Source organism: Nasonia vitripennis, chromosome 4, assembly GCF_009193385.2.
Source record: "Nasonia vitripennis strain AsymCx chromosome 4, Nvit_psr_1.1, whole genome shotgun sequence".
Classification (NCBI taxonomy): Eukaryota; Metazoa; Arthropoda; class Insecta; order Hymenoptera; family Pteromalidae; genus Nasonia; species Nasonia vitripennis.
In genome coordinates, this window is record NC_045760.1 from 19705152 (window position 1) to 19728468 (window position 23317).

The 23317-nt window shown below is 46.2% G+C and overlaps 1 protein-coding gene across 1 annotated transcript; it reads left to right on the forward strand.

Annotated features, from left to right (window-relative positions):
- Positions 1 to 360: 360 nt before the first annotated feature.
- Positions 361 to 21902, forward strand: LOC100116154 (T-cell leukemia homeobox protein 3). The gene is made up of 3 exons (XM_016989004.3): positions 361 to 1435; positions 16807 to 17035; positions 21063 to 21902. Exons 1-3 carry the CDS (start codon positions 682 to 684, stop codon positions 21352 to 21354), a joined length of 1275 nt encoding a protein of 424 aa, XP_016844493.1. The 5' UTR covers positions 361 to 681; the 3' UTR covers positions 21355 to 21902.
- The last annotated feature ends 1415 nt before the right edge of the window (positions 21903 to 23317 follow it).

Consider the following 23317-nt stretch of genomic DNA (forward strand, 5'->3'; position numbering starts at 1 on the left):
GAGAGAGAGAGAAAGAGAGAGAGAGAGAGAGAGAGAGAGAGAGAGAGAGAGAGAGGGGTTGATCGCTCGCAACGTTCTGCTCTCAAATGTTAAATAGGTATCAATTTGCGGCTGGCCAATGGGGAGCTGACGGGGCGTGGCGAGCCACTCGCCGATTGGGCCGCCCGAGCGGGAGGAGGCGACGCCGAGGCGATTGCTGAGTGGGGGGCCGCCTCGCGGCAGCCTGCTGGTTCTACTGGCGCTCTCTTGCAGGACCGGCTGCTGCTCCTGCTCCTTCCTCTCCGTCGCTCTCTCTCTCTCTCTCTCTCTCTCTCTCTCTCTCTCTCTCTCTCTCTCGCCCAAACTCCCGACGCCAGGCTGCGCCGGAGCCGAGCCGAGGCGGCCGACACACTCGACTATAGCCAGCCAAGCGACTCGCTGCACCGCAGCGGATTCTCGTGCGCCCGACCGCCGCCGTTTGTTGTTGCTCGTGCGCGATGCTCGGCTAGCCAGAGAGGACAGTGTGCACGGACGCATCGTCGACCGATAACTGTGCTGCGCGAAAGTGATACCCCGCCGCTGCACCAGGAGCGTCTTGCTACGGACAGCGAGGCCCACCGCGGGGAGAATATGAAGTGCTGCGAGAACAGGGAGTCCGCAGCGTTGTAAGAGCCGCCGCCGCCGTCGCCGAGTGTAGCCAGGATGTCGGAGCACGAGGCCGAGGCCAGCAGCGAGCTCTCGGCCGCGGAGGAGATCAACGTCGACGACTCGGACTCCCGGAGCTGCGGCTCGCCCGGCACGCCCTCGCGGCACTACGAGGACTGCTCGAACTCGCCTCGGCACTCGCCGCGGAGCTCGCCGCCGCCGCCGCCGCCGCCGCCGTCGGCCAGGACGAAGGTGCGCCAGCAGCACGCCGAGTCCGCGGCGCAGCCCCGCAGCCACCCGTTCAGCATCAGCCGGCTGCTGGCCGCCGACAAGAGCCCAGGCTCCGGCTGCCCAGAGGAGCCCGAGCGGCCCGCCTGGCCCGGCTGCTGGGAGCCGCCGGCCAACGGCTCCAAGGACGAGGACAAGTCCTCGGACAAGGACGAGGACGAGGACACGGGCAGCAGCCCCGACTCCGCGGCCCAGCACTCGCTCGGCGTGCCGACCTCCGCGGCCGCGGCCGTCGCCGCGCTCCACCAGGCGGAGCTGCTCGCGCCGTTCCGGCTCTTCCCCGGGGCCTCGGGCCTCATCTACCCGAACGGCGTGATCCGGGTGCCGGCGCACAGGCCGCCCGGGGGTGCCGGGGGCGGGGGGGCCCTGCTGCCCGCCTGGGCCCTGCACATGAACCACAGCCAGCAGCAGCAGCAGCAGCAGCAAGCCGCTGCCGCCGCGGGGATGCACACCGCCAGGTTCCTCGCCAACCTCGCCGCGCACCCGCTCCAAGCCCACCCGCACCTCAAGGACAGACTGGCCGGTGAGTTCTTCTTTGTGTGTTCTCCTACGTTTCCGCGCGAGTGCGCGTGATTGTCAGCCATCGAGTCCGCAATTATCGCCCCGAAATATCCTCGATCGCCCATCAAGCGGAGCATCGCGCGAGGAAGCTCGTTATCTCCCGCGGCCGATCGCGAGCACGCGCGGGAGCGAAGCAAGCGATCGATCGCGCAGCCCAGGCTAACGAAGCGTTCGAGGCGGGGGTGCAGTGCAACTGCGCGCCGGAACGGAAAGCGCGAGCGGCCGTATTGCTTTTCGCGGAAAAGGGGACTTTCCTCCGGCGCGCTGCACGTAAAAGCACGAGCGAGTTTCCGAGTAAAAGCGCAGTCTTATGTGTTCCTTCATATTATCTCGATGCCGGGATCGAGCGGCGCTTTTTTCTTCCGGCGGTAATCGGCGCGCTGTAACATCTGATAACGCTTAAGAGCGCGGAGCCGAGAAATTTTCGCGGGCTTTTGTATACAAATTCTTCCGACCTTCTTTCCCCGCGTGCGCATTTCTCTCGGGCCGTTTTTTCCCTCGTACCTCTCCCGTTCTCTCTCGAACTATTCCTGGAGCCGGCGTTTTGCATTTACTTAACCGAGCGGAGCGATATTCGAGGAGAAAATGACGCGTATCCTAAATGGAATTAACGGAGGGCAGTGTGTAGCGCGCTCGACAAAAGTGAGCCGAGTTGCGAGCCGACGATTGCCCGCGGAGAGAGAGAGAGAGAGAGAGAGAGAGAGAGAGAGAGAGAGAGAGAGAGAGAGAGAGGAATATACATGCGAGAGAGGAGAGCTCTCGCGCAGCGCCTCGGGCCCAAGATAACTGGGTACCGGGAACAGAGAAAAAAGTCATCGCGTGACCGAAACCTGAAAGGGAGATCCACTACTGCAGCGGCGGGAGAGTGCGAGAGCCGCTCCTCTCTCTCTCTCTCTCTCTCTCTCTCTCTCTCTCTCTCTCTCTCTTGCTCTCTAACTACTCGGACTCTCGGCTCTTTTCGACTTCTCCCACGAGAGAGACGGACGCGGATACGTGTGTCATTTGCGTCGTTTCGCCGAATGCGCAAAACACACGGGCCCGGCGCTCTCGCACACGCGCATGTATTATACCCACACGACCTTTGATCGGAAGCGAGAACTCGTGTACGTTATATCTGCTCTATTCCCACGATAACCGTAGCGCCGCGAAAGTTGCGTTTCGGGGCCGCAAACGCCGCTCGGTCTCGATATAATTGCCAGCCATAAAGCACGCGCTCTCCACCGCTACGAGCGCAGAGATATGCTCGCGGCCGAAGGCATCGCAGAGAGCCGCACATCTCTTCGCAATTACATCGAGCGAAACGACTCCTATTTCCGGCGAAGCCGAGACACCGGTTACATGCGGAACAATACACGCACAGCTGCGCGAGTCGCGGAGTTGAGCGAGTTTTCGTTATTAGAATTCGCGGTACTCGCGCGCGCAAGCTTCTAACGGGGAAAAAAGACTCGAGGATCCCGCCGGTTCTGTATAATCCAGTTCTTGCGCTGCGGTCGTCCCCGCGCGCAACGACGGTAGCCATTTGAATTTCTAGAGCCGACTTCTGTTTTGCTGCGGCGGACTCAGTGGACCGACGAGAGAAAAAGAGTCGCCGATCTATCGGCTGGATATGTAGGATAATTGCCGGTACTCGAGAACGCGGTAACGAGCGAGAACTAATTTGCGATTAGAAAACAGAAAGTCGTGCGCGAGCGGTTTTGCCTGTGTGTGTGTGTGTGTGTGCGTCTTGAGAGTATCATTACGCGCTGTCTGCTCAAAGTGTAAATACCGATACGGGTGTTTTCTATAAGGATGTCCGTGTTTCGCATGTCACAGACGCACACGTCTGCAACGCGAGGAGCGAGACAAGTCAGCGATAAGAGTCGAGCAGCTGAGTCGTACTGCGATGCATGCACTTCGGATGCATCGTAGACGTTAGCTCAGTGGTTAGAGCAGAGGCCTCTGGCTCTCGGGTCCGCGAGTTCGAGTCCCGTCGTCTACTTTTTTCGCTTTCGACTCTGTCTCCTCTCCGTTTGTAACACGCAATGTTTTATTCGCGTCTACGTGCTCCGATGCGCGATGCTCAATATTTCACCGAACGCAATAATTGATGAGACACTCGAACATGCGTACAATATGTATCCACTCAAGCGAAACTTGTCAGCGAATCCACCTCGCGTAACTATTGTAAATCAATACAACGCGAACAAACGGGCGGTAGCACTCTCACAAGCATAGCAAAGCTGTTAACTATACCGGCTACGAGTAGCCCTTGCGTTACCGCCATCAATAACCAGCGCCATCAACGCAAAACGGGCTCCTCTCCCACTCTAAATAATAATAATAATCTCGAGCAGCGAGTTGTGCGGACGGGCCGCCGCGATCCTCGCGCATTTGGCATGCGGTAATTAATCCGGGCGGGCGAGCGCGTGCTGCTGCTGCGTATACATGTATGTATAGCAGTGCCTCGGTGTTGACTGATCAAGTTAGCGCCGAGTTAGGGATTTAGCAGCAGCAGCGGCGAGGCTCGGATGCTCGCTCGTCCATCATCGCCCCGTGGCAGTTATGGAATAAGCCGGAGAGACGCGCCGCTATCTCCGGAGTGGCGACTTACGTAATTAACCTGACTTCGGTTTAATTTTCTTCCAGACAATTACGCTCTAGAACAGTGCGCACGTGCAACGACGCTGCTGCTCTCTAATCCGCCTTGAAATTCGAGCCTCGTGTGCGGCCGAAAAACGTTGCGACACACACGCGATGAGATATTTGTTTGATTCGCTCGATTATTTCCCGCTGCCGAGAGATTAACGACGGGCAATTCGCTTCGTTTCGCAATACGCGCGCCGGCTGATTGATTCGCTCGCTGTGTATTAGGCGCTGATATATGCGCTGGAATTCTGTTGTCGGTGGAAAAACATGGTTATTCAATATAACAGCTTCTCGCGCACGCTTCGCGATTCCGGATAAGTAATTAATATGCTATATACAACGCAGATGTTCGACGCTGCACAGACACATAACAAAACGTGCCATAAGCAGTTTTGAAAGCAGCTTTTAAATATTTTCTATTATCTATTAATGATACATTCCGAGTTACACATTGATAGAGTACATGAACCCTACTTTAAACTCAGTTACGTTATCCGCTCTCTCCCTCTCTCTCTCTCTCTCTCTCTCTCTCTCTCTCTCTCTCTCTCTCGCAAATTGTTTAAAACTATACGTGTTTGGCCAAATTGAATACAAGAGTGCGAAAATGCTCATGAATACGCCAGGTAATCAAGCGTTCCACTTTTCTTTTTGCGCACACTCGAGCTTAGCTCATTCTAGAACGAGCAATAATCAGTGTACCTGCATAGAGTAAAGAAGAAGCGAAATAAAACGTCAACATTAATAGTCACACACCGCGATAACTGTTCATATTCCAGCTGCGATCAGACATGCAGCGAGTCGCCCGATCAATCATTCATCATGCGTAAAAGCAGAATTGCAACTGTCACGTTACAATTTCCATTACGCGATATTACAACAGAAATTCAAAAGTCATTTCGAATTGTCAATATGCTCGATGGCTTAATTACAACGACTCGCCGGCATTGAGGTACCGGTGTATGCGGCGGCGGACAATATCGCGCGCACATTATTGACCGAGCGCGACGTATAAAGTAGCGAAAACGGGAGCCTTGATTTTTTTCCCCGTCGTTTAGAGCCGCAATTATATATCCAAGCTATGAGAAATCGGCGATAAAAAAAGTACGTCCCTGCGGGAAAAAAAGCCTCGCGCCGATAAAATATTGCCCATGTATCAGCAGCGCGGCGCAAAGGGACCGTCCGTCCTCGACAAAACTTTGGCCGGCGCTCTCGATTTTTTGAGGGTTTAGACACGTTATTCGCGATTTTTTGAAATTCCCCGGAGAAATCGCCCCGGATTCGAACTGCTACTGGTTTCTCGGCCCCAGCGCGCCGTTTGTTATTTCCTTGTATTTTTTTCCGTTCGCTCGCTCGGCCTCCTCGCATTTTTACATACTCGCTCCGGTGTGTTTGTGCGGATACATAACGAACGCGTGTCAATTTGCTGCTTCCGAACTTGCCAATGTAAACGAAGCCAACAACGTTTTTTTTTGTCAATTATCTCGGTGGCCAGCGGATGAAAAATGTAATTACTCGAAAGTTTTCGGATGAACGTGCATTATAATACGCATACACATGCCGGGGAATTTGCACGGCCCTCTGCAGGCATTCACATGCGAAATATACGACGCGGCAGCGACTTTTGAATAATACAGCAGTGCCCCCCCCCCCCCCCCGACGGTATTAAAAGGGGAAAAGTTTTCGAGTTTAAAATATGCACGCGTGCAAACTTGCTAGCGCCTTATATCCGCGAGCGGCGCGCGATGATGTACGCATCCCCACCTGCATAGCAGCGGGAGACCTGGCCGCGGCTAAAAACAATGACGAGTGTCGCAATAAAGTTCGGTTAGAGGGAGAGTCTCGTAAATAGATATGTAGATGGAAAAGCGGAGGAGCGCCACCGCCGCCGCCGGGGAGGAGGTTAGCTTGTATGCGCTGTACACGCGTGTGTGTATGCGCTGTGTGTACTGCCTATGTATGTGGGGTGCGCGCGGCGCGAGTTTTATCGCGCTCGGGTTTGCTTAATTTTATGGGATTTTTTATCGACGCCTCGTAATATCGATAATGTAAGCCGCGCACGGCTGGCGCGGGAGGCTAGCACCGCAGCGGTGTACCTCGCTGCTTTATATCAAGTTATGAGTTTGAGAAATGATAGCGGCTCTGCCGCACCGTATCTTTTCGGCTCGAGACTCTCTCGCTCTCTCCCCCCTTCTCTTCTCTCTGTCTAGCGAACGTGGACTCTATGGAATGGCACTTTAACACCATCGTGCGAGTGCATGTTTATAATATATAGTGCGAATGGTATAAACGGAACTTTAATGTATTAGACACGTTGGTGAATTACGAAGGTGCTGGCACGCGGGACGTTTTTAATGCTATGGTTCTGAATTTTATTGATTACGTACACAAAGTATGCAGTGCCTAGTACAGCCTGCAGACTGAAAAATTGTGCGAGTGTATCGAGGGGATGAGAATCCGAGGAAGTGTTATTTCTTGCTATACGTAGTCCGAAAGATTCCTTGAATTTCAGATTAACTTATTGAACGTAACAGATGTTACTGACGTAACACGTTGCTCTCAATATTTTCGTATTTATTCACCGATTATTACTCAAGTGTGTTTGTAAACTGTTGAATACAGTTTACAATTTCGATCACATGAATCCTGCATGCGCAAACTTCATCGACTGCCTTTCAACATTTTAGAGTAACTGCATGATCATCTGAATGCTCATAATTCTCATACCCATCGCAATAAAAATTTTCAGCGATCCAACTCGTTAAAATCTGTACCAACTACTATCTTCACAGAATTGCGATTCGCGAGTTAGGACACTGTAAAGGGACGCTGCCACTAGATCTGTAAGTTATGGACACTCGGACCGCAAGTGGCCTTTGGTAGCGCATTCAAAACTACGAACAAAGTGTTTCTAGTTTTAAATAGGCTTATTTAAATGTTTATAAACACACATAATGTGGTATTTTAGAGATCGAATCAACGTATAGAAGGTAGGCGATGTTTTAAAGAACTTTAATACTGATCATCCGCAAAATGGGTGTCACTTTTTCTAGTTTTTTAAATTATTTCTAATCAATATTTTCAGAAATGTTAAATGTTCTGTACATTGATTTGATCTGATTAAGTAACAATTATAATAACTTCAATTCGGCCTGGATTCATTCTGGTTTCCTTTTTAAATTCATCATATAAGATTATCTTTAATGAATCGATCGACTAATTTTACTTTTATTGGTGTAGTATATAATTATTTAAAATTGGAGTTATCGACCCTTTGATCTTTTAAAACATCCAACTAGGTATAACATTCGCAAATTTATGGGGATAAACTTTACGGTTACAATGTTGCATAGTATTCCGTTAATCATTTAAAAAATTTTGACCAGAAAATCTGCCCAGAAATCCTCTCTTAAAAAAATGATGGACTTGGTTGTGAAGCCTTTAATACGTGATTCTGATTGGTTGCTATGGTCGGTTGCCTAGGTAACAGATGAGAACCCGCACGCTTTAAATTCATAACCCTCATAACAGTCATAACCCTGGTAGAAATTTTTCAGGTGTTTAAAATAAAATGAAATGAGGTTAAATAGTATGAAATCTGAATAGCGGATTCAGAAAAAAATATATGCAATATTACCAACAAGAAATCTTGATAAATTAATCATTACCAAAAGTGTAGTATTGAAAAATGTGCATTGAAAAGTGTCACCCTAACCCTATTTGAAGTAGGTAATAATGTGTGTGTGTATGTTATTTAGATTTTTTTTAAATATAAGTGAGAAGTGCAATTAAAAGAATAAAAAGTATAAAGATATATTGCGTCTCCGTGCCCAAAGTCGCCCACGGTGAGGTTTAAGAAGTGAATTTAAAGAAAAGTTCAGTATCCGAGTCAGTGAATTTGAGTTTATCACTACAATGCCCTTTAAATTTTAAAATATGTAATCTAGATAATTGAACTGTTTTCATTCATATTTTCACACCAACGGCAATGTGAATTTTTTAATTTAGCGGCTCACATTTTGCTTATAGACAGTCACGCAGTAACTACTATCTCTAGCACATTGTATTTCCGGTTTCCAGTGTATTTTTACCTGGAGAAAATGATAAATATTTTGGCTTTTTTTGTTAAGGCATTAATGAGAATATTTACTTTTAATAGTTGTGAGAGATTTTGAGATTTTTCCATAGCATTGCATTTGCTCTCATTTAAAAACTAATTTCTAGAGAGCTCATTTTTTGCATATATATTTCTGTTTTGGTTGTGAAAATATTTAAAGTAGTATTTCAGTTAAGGTTAATTGAACTTTGTATATTGTTTCATTGACACAAAATAAATCTATATGTAAAATATGCGCTCTCTAGACCCGTTAGTTTTCGAATGAGAGCAAATGCAAAAATAGAGAAATAGGCATCGATCTCAAAATCTCTCACGACTGTTAAGAGTTAAAATTCTTATTAATGTCTTGACAAGAAAGGCAAAATATTTATCACTTTCTTCATGTAAAAATACACTGAAAACCAAAAATACAATGTGCTAGAGATAGTATTTACTGCGTAATTGCCTATAAGCAAAATGTGACCCGCCAAATTAAAAAATTCACATGTGCCTCAATGTGAAAATATGAATGAAAACAGTTAAATTAAAATCATCTGGATTACATGTTTTTATAGGTAGCATATCAAGTATCTGTGTAAAATTTCAATTGCCTAGCTTTTTTACAATGCAAATGAATAGGGTTGTAATAATAGGCTTATACTCACTGACTCTTCTACTGAACTTTTCTTCAAATTCACTTCTCAGACCTTAACGACAACGACTTTGGGCGTTGTTAATATATTTATATTAAAAGTATTACAGAATATGGTAACATATGGTAGGTAATATGGTAAAAATATTAGCAGAAATTAGTGTACCCAAAACTTATGTTGTTTTTTCTACCAGGGTTATTAGACATAGATAGAATAAGGAGCGCGCGAAGCGCGCCTTCATTCCTAGTAGGATCAATTTTCTACCAGAATACAACAAGAAAATACATTCATTAACGACTAAAAGCGACATAAATTTTGGCAAATAATTTGAATCGCGGCGTTTGGTCCCAAAATTGCCGCAAACCGTGCGCCAATCTTCACCATACAGTTTCCTCAATGTAAATGCTTACATAATCTGTTGGTCTATGATAAGGACGAGAATGAAGTCGGTCGAAAAACTACACACGCACTTTCGGGAAAAAAACTACACGTGTATATTATTGTGCTCTTATTAAAAATATCCACGGCACACATGTCGAAACGGAGAAAAAACGTAATGGGTAACTTCGCACCCGTACACTCGGCTCGGCAGCGAGAAATTCGAAATTTCGAGGATCCTTGAGGGAGTAGTTGTGAAAGGAGTTTGCGCGCGCGCGCGACTGGCAGTACAGCGCCAGCTCGCTCGCTCGAGAAAAAAGTCCCGGGCTCTTGAGGTAATTTTATAGAGGAGAATGTTTTCTACGAATCCGTTTAAGGCTGTTTAGCCGCCTGCTAGCGAGCAGCCAGTCAAGCGGCGTCAATTACGTGCAGGCTCCGCGGCTGCAATACATACACACGAATATTCCTCGTAGCCGTGGAATATATTCAGATAGCAGTACACACACGGCACACGGCGTTTCTCAATACGTTCCCGACTTTTTCTGCAGCATTTCTCTCCCTATAAGCTCTCTGCGCGATACACTCCCGCAGTTACTACCGGCTAGATATACACGCGCACACATGTACACACGCACACATAATGCCAAAGTAGGCATTACTACAGTAGCGGCAGCAGCGCACGTGTGCGGTATACAGATGGCCCTCGTAAAGATTGAGCCGCGGATAGAGCTGCAGCTCGTGAAAATTACATGTCCGACTGATTGCCGCGCGATTTATGCGCAGCGAAACCCGGCCCGGCCGCTTCCGAGTAAACTCGCCGGCCGTTTTCTTTTCTCACTTCCCGCCCTCTATCCTCTTTTTGCTTGTATATTTACACAGGAGAGCCTCGCCCGTACACACCTTCGGCTACGCGCGAGTTTTCGCCCCATTGTGTCGCGCGCTTGTCTCTCGCCGTCTCTCGTTTGCAGAAGAGCAAAGTTCGCTCGTAACTTCTAAGCGTCTCGGTTTTTCGCGGCTGCACCGCCGAGTCCCCCGAGCTGGCCTCAATGTGCCAGCTACAATCATCGCGTTCTCTCACCTTGACATTCTTTCCGACAATTTATTCGACTTCCATTCCATATCCATTTCGCAATCCCTCGACAACGCGACACTCTTCTTTTCATTATTATTTCGCCGAGAGAAAGAGATGTCGATCGAGCGCTCCGTCGTCACGTCACCACAACTGGAGAAGAGCTTTCGTGGGGCCAATAAGAGCGCGAAACGAGGCCTCTCGGTTTCTGCCGCTGCTCATGCAAAACCGAGGCATTCCCCAGTTAGCCCAATCCCGCGCGCAGGATAATCCTGATGCTCTCTCGCAGAAGACAATTTACTTTGAAGGCTACAAAGTCTATTAGCGCGAGCGAAACATGAGCGCGCGGTAAAATAATGACTTTCTCTCGCTGCAGCTCTCGTCTCTCTCTCTCTCTCTCTCTCTCTCTCTCTCTCTCTCTCTCTCTCTCTCTCTCTGTGTTGAGTTCTCGCTGTCCTAGTCGTTGTCGAGGGAGGAGGGAAACAGAGAGAGAGAGAGAGAGAGAGAGAGAGAGAAGAGAGATAGAGATGGATCTCGGGAGTAATTGCGTCATCCAAACGCTCGATGATTCCAAGTTGAGTCACGACGAGCGCGGCGGACTCGACAAAGGTTATGTCTCAAGCTCACTGGGTCAACAAATCGTGCTAATGCTGCATTTTAGCTCTTTCTGTAACAATGTTTGTGAGTCGCTTTGAATATAAGAAGTGAAAAAACGTTAAGCGATAGTCGATTTTTTTACTCGTAACGAGCCACAGTTATACGGTGTGAGAAGACGCTATGCTAGTAGGACACGTATCGTTCAAGCAGTTAAATATACTTTCGATGTTCGCTATTTTTGGACTATAAGTACGCAATTGGCCATTTAGGGCTTAATTTTATTGCGGAAAATGGCATTCAAGGGTATAAAAGTAAAGTTAGATTTTATAACTGTTGAGTTTTACCATGCGCATACATGCGAAATTTAAGTCGTATTAACATTCGTTCACTCATGAGATCGACTGGTCACGTTTTCGATACACATTATTGTCACATGCTGGCTTTGTTTATACTGTCAAAATGCATTCCACTTTGCTCATAAGAAAAAGGAATGTGCCCATTTTTAGATTTAGAACTAAAAAATTTACCAGTAAGTGGGATTTTCGTTGGATTAAAAAATATGCGGGGTAAACTCTAACAGTCTGAACGAATCATAGTTCGTTATTCGCTGGCCGACGGATGGTAGTGTCTTACAAATGGTAACGGATCCGAACTCAGATTGCAATCCTGCACCAATCTCCAATATACCTTAAATTGTTGAATCTGCTTTTTGATAAAGGTTTCGGCTTAGCTTTTATCGGCAAAATTAAGAAATAGGGCGGTATTTCATAATAAAATTATAGGGACACCGAACAAACTGTACACATAAATACCCTGCACAAGCGTATTTTCTTACACGAAGTAATTATATACATATATTTTCTACAGAGATATTCTCTACACCTATTTTTTATTATTTTACTACCTGCGAAACTCTACACAAGCGTATCACCTATTGTTGTAAACATTATTTGACTATAGGTTATGTGATTGCGTAGAATTTTGCAGTGTAGTAAAATAATAAAAGATAGGTGTAGAAAATGTGTAATTTATGTGTACATTAAACTCATACTATACAGCTAATTTCAAAGTTTTATCAAGAAAAAATTCTAACAATTTTTCAGTTAGAATATGGTGAAAAATTATAGGATAAGCTGGGTCCTGCATAATTCATCATTATTAACTATTATGGTCATTTTTTTTTCAGACCAAAATATTATTTAGCCGAGATTTATATTGGAGCAACGAAAACGTTGTTCTCCTATTTAATTGTATATTTAAATATTATTAGTACTATATATTGAGTATAGTAAGCTACCTTAGATAGTCGTAACGAATTTTACAGCTGGTTGAGCTGGTGACCCATCCGTAGTTCTCATTTCTCATTCAAAATTGACACTATGTGACGTCTGAAATAAAATTGATAATGATTTGTTATTGTGTGAAGTATGGCGGTCAAGAATTGTTTTGTTAAATACATAAATAAATTCTGTATTGAAAAATAGTGTTAAAGACTAACAGTGAGAACCAAGTCTGAAGTTCAATATTTGTCCGCGTCGGTGCACATAGCAAATATCTAAGCTACATTATACAGATCTTTTAAAACTATTTGTAATGCTGACGTAACAATAACTTATGACGTACATAACTTCTCAATTAATTTTTGACAAACTCAAAATCACATAAAAAGACGTAGACCGTTACCTATCGGAATACGCTGTTAGCTAACATGATGTTACCGCGTGTTTTAATCTTATTTAGATTTATATAATGTGCTTTTATTTGAAGGAGTTTTGCTTCTAGTCATCGAGAGGTGGTTTTATGAAGTAAACTCAGGGAAAGGGAGGCAGAAATCTGTCGGATACCTGTCGAACATCTTCCAACAGTCACATTTTTAATATTAATATATTGTGCTAGTAGGAGAAGGGAGAGCTATTTCTAAAATAAAAAAAAATTCTCCTCCTTCTTAAGCACTATATATACTTCTTTTAACGAGTATAAGTTGCTTCTTTACGCACATCCCAAATACAAAATCACGAAATTTTTCAAACTTTCTCTAATTTTGAGATATTTCTCTCCCGCAAGCTCAAAATGAGTAGCTTCTCCTTTAAATAAGCCGAAAAGCGTCCTTTTTGATGAAAAATTAATTTTTAAGTGGTATTTAAAAAGAATACGCGTAAGATGACACGTGTCTTATTTCAACAAAAGAAAACTTGCAACTGGGCAGAGGAAAAAAACATTAACGGATTATACGAGTATTTGAAGCGCGCATTAAAGACGCACTTACTGATTTCCCTGCAGATGTAGCCACTTGGTGGCTATGCAAAAAGCCATTTTATTTTTATGGCCGCCCTCGCTCGCGTACCTCCGCTGTATAAGGGGCTGCCATTCGTTTGCGATGGGAGGGAGGGGGGGGGGGGGGAGAGCCCGAGCTCGATCTCGCAAGTAGGATGATCTCTTATTTTATTAATGAAGCTGCTACTGCGAGCTTTCCCGATCCCAATTTAAAGTAGAAACGCTTCTCGCAGAAATTTCTTTTTCATTAAGAGCGCCGCGAGGTCTTTCGACAAATTGCGCTCCCCCGCTTTCAGGGCGGCGGCAAACTGCCAATGGCAGCCTGTAAAATTTATGGCGAGGGGGAATCCGCGACCTGCACGCACACGAGGTGCGACCTCAAGAAACTTATCGCAGTCTGTAGATATAGCTGCTCGGCAGAAGCCGAAGAATCAGTTTCGTGGCCGGAGATACTAAAATTGATCAGAAACACATAGCGTGCGTTTAGTTTTATGGAGACTAGTAATCTTCGTAATAGCTCAAAAATTGTTTCGATGAATTTTATCGCTGTGATCTCGGTAACGTCGCGCGAAAACGCCGCTAAACGTCCGAAATTACGCAGCAGGTCGCCCGTCGTATGTTAAACAGCCGGGCGGGGAATAAAAGAATCCGCACCACGCGCTGGGCTGGAAATTGCAGGCCGCAGCCGCGTGCACGTGTGTGTGTGTGTAATTTGTCCCCGACGTGATGGCTGCCATTGCGAAGGCTGAAAAATTAAGCCCATAACTACGGCACTTTGTAACAATGAACATCGTAATCGCAGCTCCACCCACCACATCATGATTCCTCCTTCGAGTCCTGAGTAGCGCTGTCATGGCTCGTGCGTCTCCGGCGTGTGACACTACACAGCGTCGATATCTTCAGCCTGGGAAAGCAATTTACGCTCTCTTTCAGCTGCTCCGTACACACACACGCACTGGCTTATAAAATGAATTTGCATACCGAGTGAGCGCACTATCAAAATGGCAGTGCCTGTGTAGACGCTGCGCAGTGTGAGTAACAGTATTACCGCGAGCGCGCGATTGTACAGTCTCGTGCGGCGCGCGCGCGATAATTCCATTGCACTTATAACCATAAAGTTGAAGCTTGAAGATTTCGCAAGCGAGCACGATGTGCCGTAAAAATTGGTATTTACGCTGTTAGAGCCGGGCTTGTAATTACGATCAGGGGAAAATGCTATCCACAATCTTGCGGTTGCTCGGCAACAGCAGCAGCAGCAGCGCTTTATCCTTGTATAGCCATCAAATTTAGCCGCTCTTTAGCCGCACTTTTCCTTAAAGCGGCATTATGCGCTGCAGGCACGTGTGCTGTGAACGAGCTGCGCTCTAGATTTTTCCAGACACGAGTATACAGGGTGTACAGTACGCAGCCTACCACCAGTCGAAGGCGAAATTCTCTCATGTCAGCCTCGAAGAGGTCGGCCGTCGTCCGTTAGCCGGCGCGCGGGCAATCGAGGCCCGTTTGTCGAGGAAATGTCGAAATCGCACGAAAAGCAGCGGGTCGCAGGGGAGAGGAGCGGAGAGCCGGGAGGGGAGCAGAACGGCCGCGACCACAGAATTTCTGGAGAACCACCTTGTTACGGCCGCGCACAATTGGCCCAAGTTGAATAAGTTTCGGTCTGCCACAGACTACTATCGTTTGACACGCAGAGCTTGAAAAGTGCGCTATAGAACGGGCTGGCACAGTAGAGCGAATAAACGATGCGGTCACGTACAGTATACACACACACACACACGTGCTAGAATGTCGCTGCGACGAGTACCAGAGCCGAGTGTACTCGCGGGCTCGGCCAATTGCAAACGTTGGGGGAGAGAGAGAGGTGCGTTTAAAGAGGCGATATTACTCCCGCCGCTGCTCGTAAAGTTCGCCCGACGAAAGGCGAGCGAAAAGTCATTCGGCTCCGCTGCAGAATTAATCTCTTTCTTTGAAGTTCGGCCCGGCTAAGGTATTCGCTTTATCGAGCGTGTATCCGCTTCTGCGAAAGTAATTACGAGTGAATTACGGGAAAGGCTGTGTGCGAGCGAGCGAGCGAGAGTGAGAGAGAGAGGGGGGGGGGATCGCTTGCTTTCCGAGCGCGATAATATGAACGAGCGAGCGGGCGAGAGAGGCGCGTTAGCGGCATGATAATGTAACGACCATAATATCTGCTGGACGATTATCAGCTTAATAAGCGAGAGCGCGATGCATAAGCTTCAGCGCCTGCCTGCTTCGGGGAGTCGACGACGAGAACGATCATGGCCGATGCGCATTTTCTCCTCTGTGCATACAAGCGTCGTACACAGACGTCGAACATGACGAGAGTATGTATAACAGCTTGATAAGTATAACGACGGAAAAGCGCTCGCGGAAGGTTTTATGCAACCGCTCGCCTCACACTTTTACACCCGAATAAAGCGGGGCAGCCGTTAAAAATTATTATCGCACTCGAGGAACTGGATTTATATCGTTGCCTCGTCCGCGCGCTTTACCTAAAATCTATTGCATGCGCATTTTGTTCCTTCTTGCTGCTGACGTTTAGCAGCTGAGAAGTGCGCGCGGCATGTTTTGCCGGGGAGTCATAAATCTTTTAATTGAATCGACGACCGGACAGAAGTGCTCGTTGTTTGTTATAACAGGAAAAGCAATAAATTCCCGTGACAAAATCGAGTAAAATAACAACTCACGGTTACAGCAGGAGTAAATTAAATCCGTCGTTCAGTTTCTTGGACAATTGAGCACCGAAAGTCCGTTCGATTGACGAAACCGAACGGACTCTCCGGCGGCCGCATGGTGGATTCCACAGTAAAACGCGCGTCTTTTTCTTTCATTTATCGCGGGCGCACTCGTTAACATCAGAACGCTGGACGAAAACAAGTTGTTTTTCGAAAATGCGCTGCTCGCTTCTCGCGAGTGTGTGCAAAAATGTGTAATAAGGTTATCAACATATAAAAATGATTATTACACGTGGCTGACTCGAAAAAGCAAGCTTATCTCACTATAAAATAACCATTTACACCGTTTTACTTAACTTCGCTCCTGATATGACTTGTACATTGCGAGCTTTTAATAAAATTGATACTCGAGATCTAATAAAGATATTAATTTTATTAGCATTTTAATGTTTTCATATTCACTCGAACGTGCTACAAAGTCTGCGTAGCCCATGCCTTTGTGAATAATAAGTGGATTAATTTATAAAATTTCATTTCTCAAGTCGAGTCTGAACTGTGAATTTATCAAAACCACTTTTATGAGAATCCACTGATGCGAGCCGAAGACTGAATGAATTAAAATAAATGATTTCCGAACTTTTCTGTCTAGAAGGTATGCGTACATGCACATTGCTTTAAAAGAAGGTCGAGCGTTGGGAATCGCGGTCCGACGGTCAGAAGCGCCACGCGTTTTGTCCGCTTTTATATAGTACCTCCTGAGTATTGGGTAATCTTTATTACACTTCGTACTCTTTAACTTGATTGCTGTCGATCGCACACAACTGAACTGCAATGAAAATATACCGTTGCCCAAAGCGCGACGACGTAAATTTTATTAGCTATAAAAATCTGGCTAAGTAAAAAGCTGAAATCTTACTACTGAATACTAATTTCGATATTTTGTGTGTTGCTTAGTGCCAGGAAGTTTTCCACGACGGATCGGCCACCCATACCAGAACCGAACGCCACCAAAGCGAAAGAAGCCGCGCACGAGCTTCACGCGGTTGCAGATAGCCGAGCTAGAGAAGCGCTTCCACAAGCAGAAATACCTCGCCTCGGCCGAGCGCGCCGCCCTCGCCAAATCGCTCAAGATGACCGACGCACAGGTCAAGACGTGGTTTCAGAATCGACGCACGAAATGGAGGTACGTAAGCTTAAGCCCGGCACTGTTATTATAATATATTCACTATACATAATCAGTCCGATACAACAGTTTCGTTCCGACAATGTACAGACTTTCAATAGACTGGAAACAACTCACAAATAGACATTCTCCAAGTCTTCGAAGCACTACTGCAGTCGTCGATAAAAAAACGTTTAGTGAGTCATTTTTAGTAAAGAAGTGGCTATTGTAAGGTTAGATAACGCGGCTCCCGAGTTTATAGTGGTCGTTTGATGGAAGTTGTCCGATCTTTACTATAGATATTTTTATGGATACAGGAAAATATTCAGAGTAGAACTAACAGCTCGGAGTGAAAAGTTTAATCTAAAAGTCAGGCTTGCACTACATTGTGCACTTTATAAGCGTGATTATTACTTGGTTTCATCTCGTTAAAGCGATTTTGTGGCCTAGTGGTTGCGTCACTTTACAGGCTCTGGCGTTCAATTACCAGAACTAAATAATGCATCTGGTCGCGATTGTCGATTTTGAAGCGAATTAGGCACCTCCTTGGTAATATTCATAGTAAAACATTCCAAAAAGGCACAATAATACACGTCAACCGAAGGAAAGAAAGATCGAGCAATGCAGGCAGTGAAAACGAGTAATAACTGAGCTAGGAATTCAGAGTCAGTGTACAAGAATGTTAACAGTGCCTATACAGAAGCACACACGCGCGCGCGCGCTCGTTTCGTCGACCTTGTCGGAGCAAAGAAGCTCCTCCGACCGCGCGCTTATCGCGGACGTATTGGAAGCCGAAAATACTCGCTTGGTCGGTCTCGATAAGGTGGCGGCGCAGGACGAAAACACGTCATTTAGATTAAAAGCAGGCCCGGCTCTCTCTCTCTCTCTCTCCCCCTCTCTTCTCGATCTCGGCATTCCACGTTTTCTCCCGCCACTCGGAGAATTTGGAAAATTCAGCAAAGACTCGCGATGCACAAAGAAGCAGCAGCGGCAGCGCGCAGTTTAAAGTAACGATATGACTGTAGTAGGTACAGACGAGATAACGTCGCAGAGCTCAATAATTCAGCTGGCTAACAGCTTAGCCCTGTCGCGTACATAATGTAGTCCTCCCGGAGGCAGAGCAGTAGTAACAGCTGCGGCGGCGGCGGCGGCAGCGGAGTCGCAGCAGCGCTTCTTGGCTTTTAAACTGTCAAACATTCGAATCCGGCGTTTGAATAGCTTCGATCTACGAAGCTTCAAGCCGACTATGTATGTATATGTATGCGCCGCGGAGGGGAGGCAACCCCTGCAGGCGAGCGCGCGCGCTCTTTCGCCTTTCCGGCTGAAATATTCATCCGGGCCTGTGTACAACCACGCCCGTAAATGCTCGAACACGCTCTACACGTAGCGAGGTAACGCCAGCCCTGCCTACGCTGCCTAAGTACGCGAGCTACGAGCTTCGACAGACGCGCCAGACGCAGATGAAATATAGAACGGCAGCGAGACTTTGACGCGCGCGAGACGCGATTCGCCAAAAGAAATTCACTTTGCGAATATCGAGATTATTGCCCGTGAGCCCGTGTGCTCGTGCAGCAGCCAGACGAGAATATTCTTCACCTCTCGCTCGCGCGAGATACCAGTTTAGACACATCGCTCCGGCCAATTCCCAACTCACTCTGACGTGCGTTATACTCTCCCTCTCTCGCGTTTGCGTATAGATAGCTTGCGTTTTATATGCCTGATACCTACACTCTACCGAGCGAATCTGCCGATTTCAATAACTGACGTTTTTACCCATGCCAAACTCGATAAGCCGAACTCCTATAATACACGCGTCGCTATACGCGAGTTTTCGCGCGTGCGCAGAAGAATTACATAAATCACGCATCAATTAATCAGCGCTCTGGAAGCGATTAATTTCGAAATCGATTTATACATCGTTGTATTATCGGCCATTTCGGCACAACATTACGGCGCAGTACGCGCGATCCGACGGAACGTTATATTTTAAACGGGCGACATGTGTAAATTTCGCTGGCAATACAAAATCTTTGAGGCTCGAGATAAGCGGAGTAGCTCATATAATTAAAGTCCAAGAGTCCGAGGAACTCGACGCCGCTGTAGTATATATAAAGTTAAAAAAAGAAGCAAAGCCGAAACAGCGTCGGTCCATTAGAGCTAATCTACGAGGCCCGGTAATTAAACGATTCCGATGTAGCTTTGTTTTTAACTCGCGCAAACCTCGCGAATCCTGTATAATAGTCTTGTATTACGGACCGTTGCATGTGCGAGGAGAGGAGTTACACAGGCCGATCTTATGAAATCCGATTCGGACGAATTCGTGTATACGATTCCACTCGTCGAGTCTATCATTATAAGCGGCGCGAAACTGGTTTCGGACTCAAAAAGTCGCTGCTACTGCTCGCTTATATACGCGCAGGAAGAAGACCGGTGGCTAAGATGTCCCTTCTCAAATTACCGCTATCTGACATTCAGCGAATTGAAAATCGCAGCTCATTAGGCCGCCGATCGGCAGCTCCTTTTGCTGCCACGACACACGGGGTGTTAACGGCGCCGCGTACACAGGTTTTACAAGCGTCGGCCGTCGGAATAGTATACGCATACAAACATAATGTATATAAACGCAGGCGACGCCCATGCGGAGAGAGCAGTGACAGCAGCAAAGAGCTGCCCTACGCCGCTGCGAGTAATTAACGCGGTTACTTAATAATTGAGGGCGCCGTGCCGATTACATTTTCCTGCGACCCCTTCCGAGCGCGCGTGCGCCGTACCGGCCGTCGACGGGATATCGCTATCTCCGCCTCGCCACGAGAGAGAGAGAGAGAGAGAGAGAGAGAGAGAGAGAGAGAGAGAGAGAGAGAGAGAAAGATCCGATTGACTATTTTACTTATTACACCTAACGCGCGCGCGCGACAATTTCCGATATCCTACGGCACGTATGCGCTGTCGACGACGAGTTTTATTACTTATGGAGCGAGCGGTTATAATTAGTGGAGCCTGATACGACGCACGCGCACTTGGAGTTCCTTCGTCTCTAGATAGTTTTTTAGTTTGTTCACCTCTCTAGCTTGATTATTGGTTGCGTGTTTTCGATCGAATTCTCGAAGAGCGAGAGCCTATACGACGCGTTCGCGTGAAAGGCAAGACTTCACGAAGGTTCGAAGCCCATCGTGTAGCTTCATTCAAACAAAAGCTGTCCACTCGAAACGTGTACTTTTCCAGCGAAAAAGTGCCAGTCACTAATAGCACCGTGCAAGAACTTTGAAAATGATATAAACTACGCGACGCGACTACCGTGAATGGGCGGCCTGTGGGTCTTGAAATTAAAACTCGTAACGTCGGACAGAACAAATAAAAAGGTTCGGGATTAAACAATTTTGAAAATTCCCCCCGCGTATCTTTGTTCGCTCAAGGCGCATGCGGAGCGCAAAAACAATGCGACTCGGGCATTTTATCCCCTAATGAACTTAGCGCTAGAAAACAGACTCCTTGCCGCTCGGTATCTCTCTTTCTCGCTTGTTTGCCGGCGCGAGCGAGCGCGCGCGCGCGCGGTGGCCTCCCCAGCGACGAATCAGATTAACTTTATTACGTTTGTCTTCTGTTTTCTGCCCCAACAACGCCAGTCACTTCTGCTTGCGAGCTTTCTTTCCCCTTCTTTTCCAGCTTATTTTAGCTCTGTCTGCTTTTCGAGCTGTCTTGTTTTCTTCTCGCTTCCCTTCGCTCGCTCGCTCGGCGGCATCAGCGTCACAGTGCTTCATCACAAAGCTCTTGGCGCTTTTTCAGTTCAATGTTTTATCCTTCCGATCCCCGCGTGTCGCGGTGTCTGCCGCGTATAATGGCTTGCGCCATTTAGTTTTTACAAAAAGACCCGACGTGTATAGCCTCAGCGACGCCGAAGTCAGAAAGCAGGAACTGCAAAAAAGTTACACACGATCAATGAGTCGTCCCTAAATATCACTCTTCCGTATTATAATAATAAACACGATGATACTACCCAAGAACACCGCGAGAATCCCATGATATTCAAGCTACTGCATTCTGTTTCCAGGCGTCAAACCGCAGAGGAGAGAGAAGCCGAGCGACAGGCGGCGAACCGTCTAATGCTGTCGCTGCACACAGAGGCTCTGAAAGAAGCTGTGTACCAGACGCCGACGATCAATCCGCATCCTCCCACAACAGTCCCAGCACCCCCTGGTTCTTCCATGGAGAGTGCTATGGACCAGAGTCTTGAGAACAACGCTTTGAGACCACCAGGTGGAAGCCCGTTGCGCCCTCCGAGAATCTGGGCCTCTTACGGAGCAGCAACTCAGCACCAACCTCTCGCGGATCCAATTTGCTAGGCCCAGCTATGACATCCTATCCAACGTCTTCTTCGCTGATCGATTTCATTCAGATGCAGGCAGAGCTAGTCGGGTCTATCCAGATTCAAACGAGCGAGTGTAAATAGATTGACATGTCTCTACAGGACTCAAAACAGATAAATTATTATACAAGTACTCGGAGCGCCTGCACCTGAGAGGATTCTGAAACACATATCTTGTAAATATAAAGAAGCGATTTTGTGTAAAATTAACAATGGCTAAAATTGTGTGATTGTATGTCATGTTTAAACTTGGCAAGACTTGTAAATATTAATTCATGAAATGCTAGTTCGTATACATAGCATTACCAAAAGTACTACCATAATATCGGTATTATCGAGAAAAAAAAACAAAGCTTGAACTCTACCTTAAGAATAATTGTACTTAAATCTAGCAAGCTATGTGATGTTATATACTTATCTTAATGTTGTACATATAGAATTTATCTAAATGCATATATAAATACAAAGTATAATGTCATTTAAATTTTTATTTTCACAAATTAAACATTCTTTTGTGATTACTCACCCTTCGTTTATTTTTCATTCTCCCTTGATAACAATTTTTCAAAGCTTTATTAATTGAATTATTTTCGATCCTAATCAAAAAGAGTATCCAAAAGTTTACTTTTATTGTAACTGTATGCCACCAAAAATAAACCAACCTTAGTTATACATCTCAAAAAGTTGACGAGCTTAGCTTGAAAAAAACATTTGTCATATAGAAAGATATACTCGTCTTAAATGTGAATCAATCTCTGTTGTAACAATGCAAGTTTGAATCGATTCATGCAGCCTTATATGTATAGCCATGATATGATAATAACGATCAACTTAAAACTGACTGGATATAAAGCCAATCAATATTCACAGATTATGAGGTTTGGTATAATCACCAACATTTACTTTCCACTTGTAAAAACACATTTGCATAAAATTTTATCCTTTAGATTGAGCTTATGAATTATTTTGTAATGCAAGGGTTGCTATACTCAATCTTTTAAGTATTAAAATTTAAATCGGGTTAGGTAAACATTATCAAAAGGTTATTATGATAATAATCTTGGGGCAAATATAGGTATACACTTTTATACAAAGAATATAACGCATTCGATACCACAGGAGGATCATTTTTACTCAAAAAGGGTCACCCATAACTTATGAATCCTACTTTGATCATTATGCAGTCATTTCATAAGCATACAATTCCATAGTATCCAAAAGTAGCTAATTAGCTTACCTGCACACAGCCTTATGTAGGGGCTATGATTAAAACTTATCCCGCAGTGCAACATCGCCATCACATCTCGGGGGCCCGTCTCTCGGGCGCGCTTTCTCCTCTCTTTTCCGTCGTTTTATACAAGATTTTTCGTCAAGCGATATCGCTTGCCGATCAGTACTTGACTCTAATAAGTATACAAATGAAAACCTTTACCGACTTTTAACAAATTATAACAAAAACTGTTAACACGCGCACAACTCAAAGTCTCAAACACGACTTCCCTCTCCCCTCCGCGAGCAAGATTGGACTTGTCTGTGGCGGTATACATGTGTGTAGGATTAAGCCAACTGCCAAGTGGCAGTTTGCTAAAATCACCCGAAAGAACACACAAAGCGCTGCTGCACGTTTTCCACTGCCGGAAGTCCCGGAGCCAAGCGCGAGAAGCGAAAATGCAAGAAGCTCCGTGATTGGTTCATATACCTATACGCCGAGCAAATTCTGCAATGTACCCGAAAAGTAGAGACGCTAAAAAATAACTCTGCGGTCTGTGGCTCTACACCATAACGCGTACTTATTTTTTCTTTATTCGAACACTCGCGATTTTTGCTGTGTGGGTCTGGATGATTAGGTGATCGCGTCAAGCAAATAAGGTACGTATGCTTACGTTATACTTACGTTCATTTATCATTAAACGGTCTTTTGTTCGAACCGAGCGTGAAGG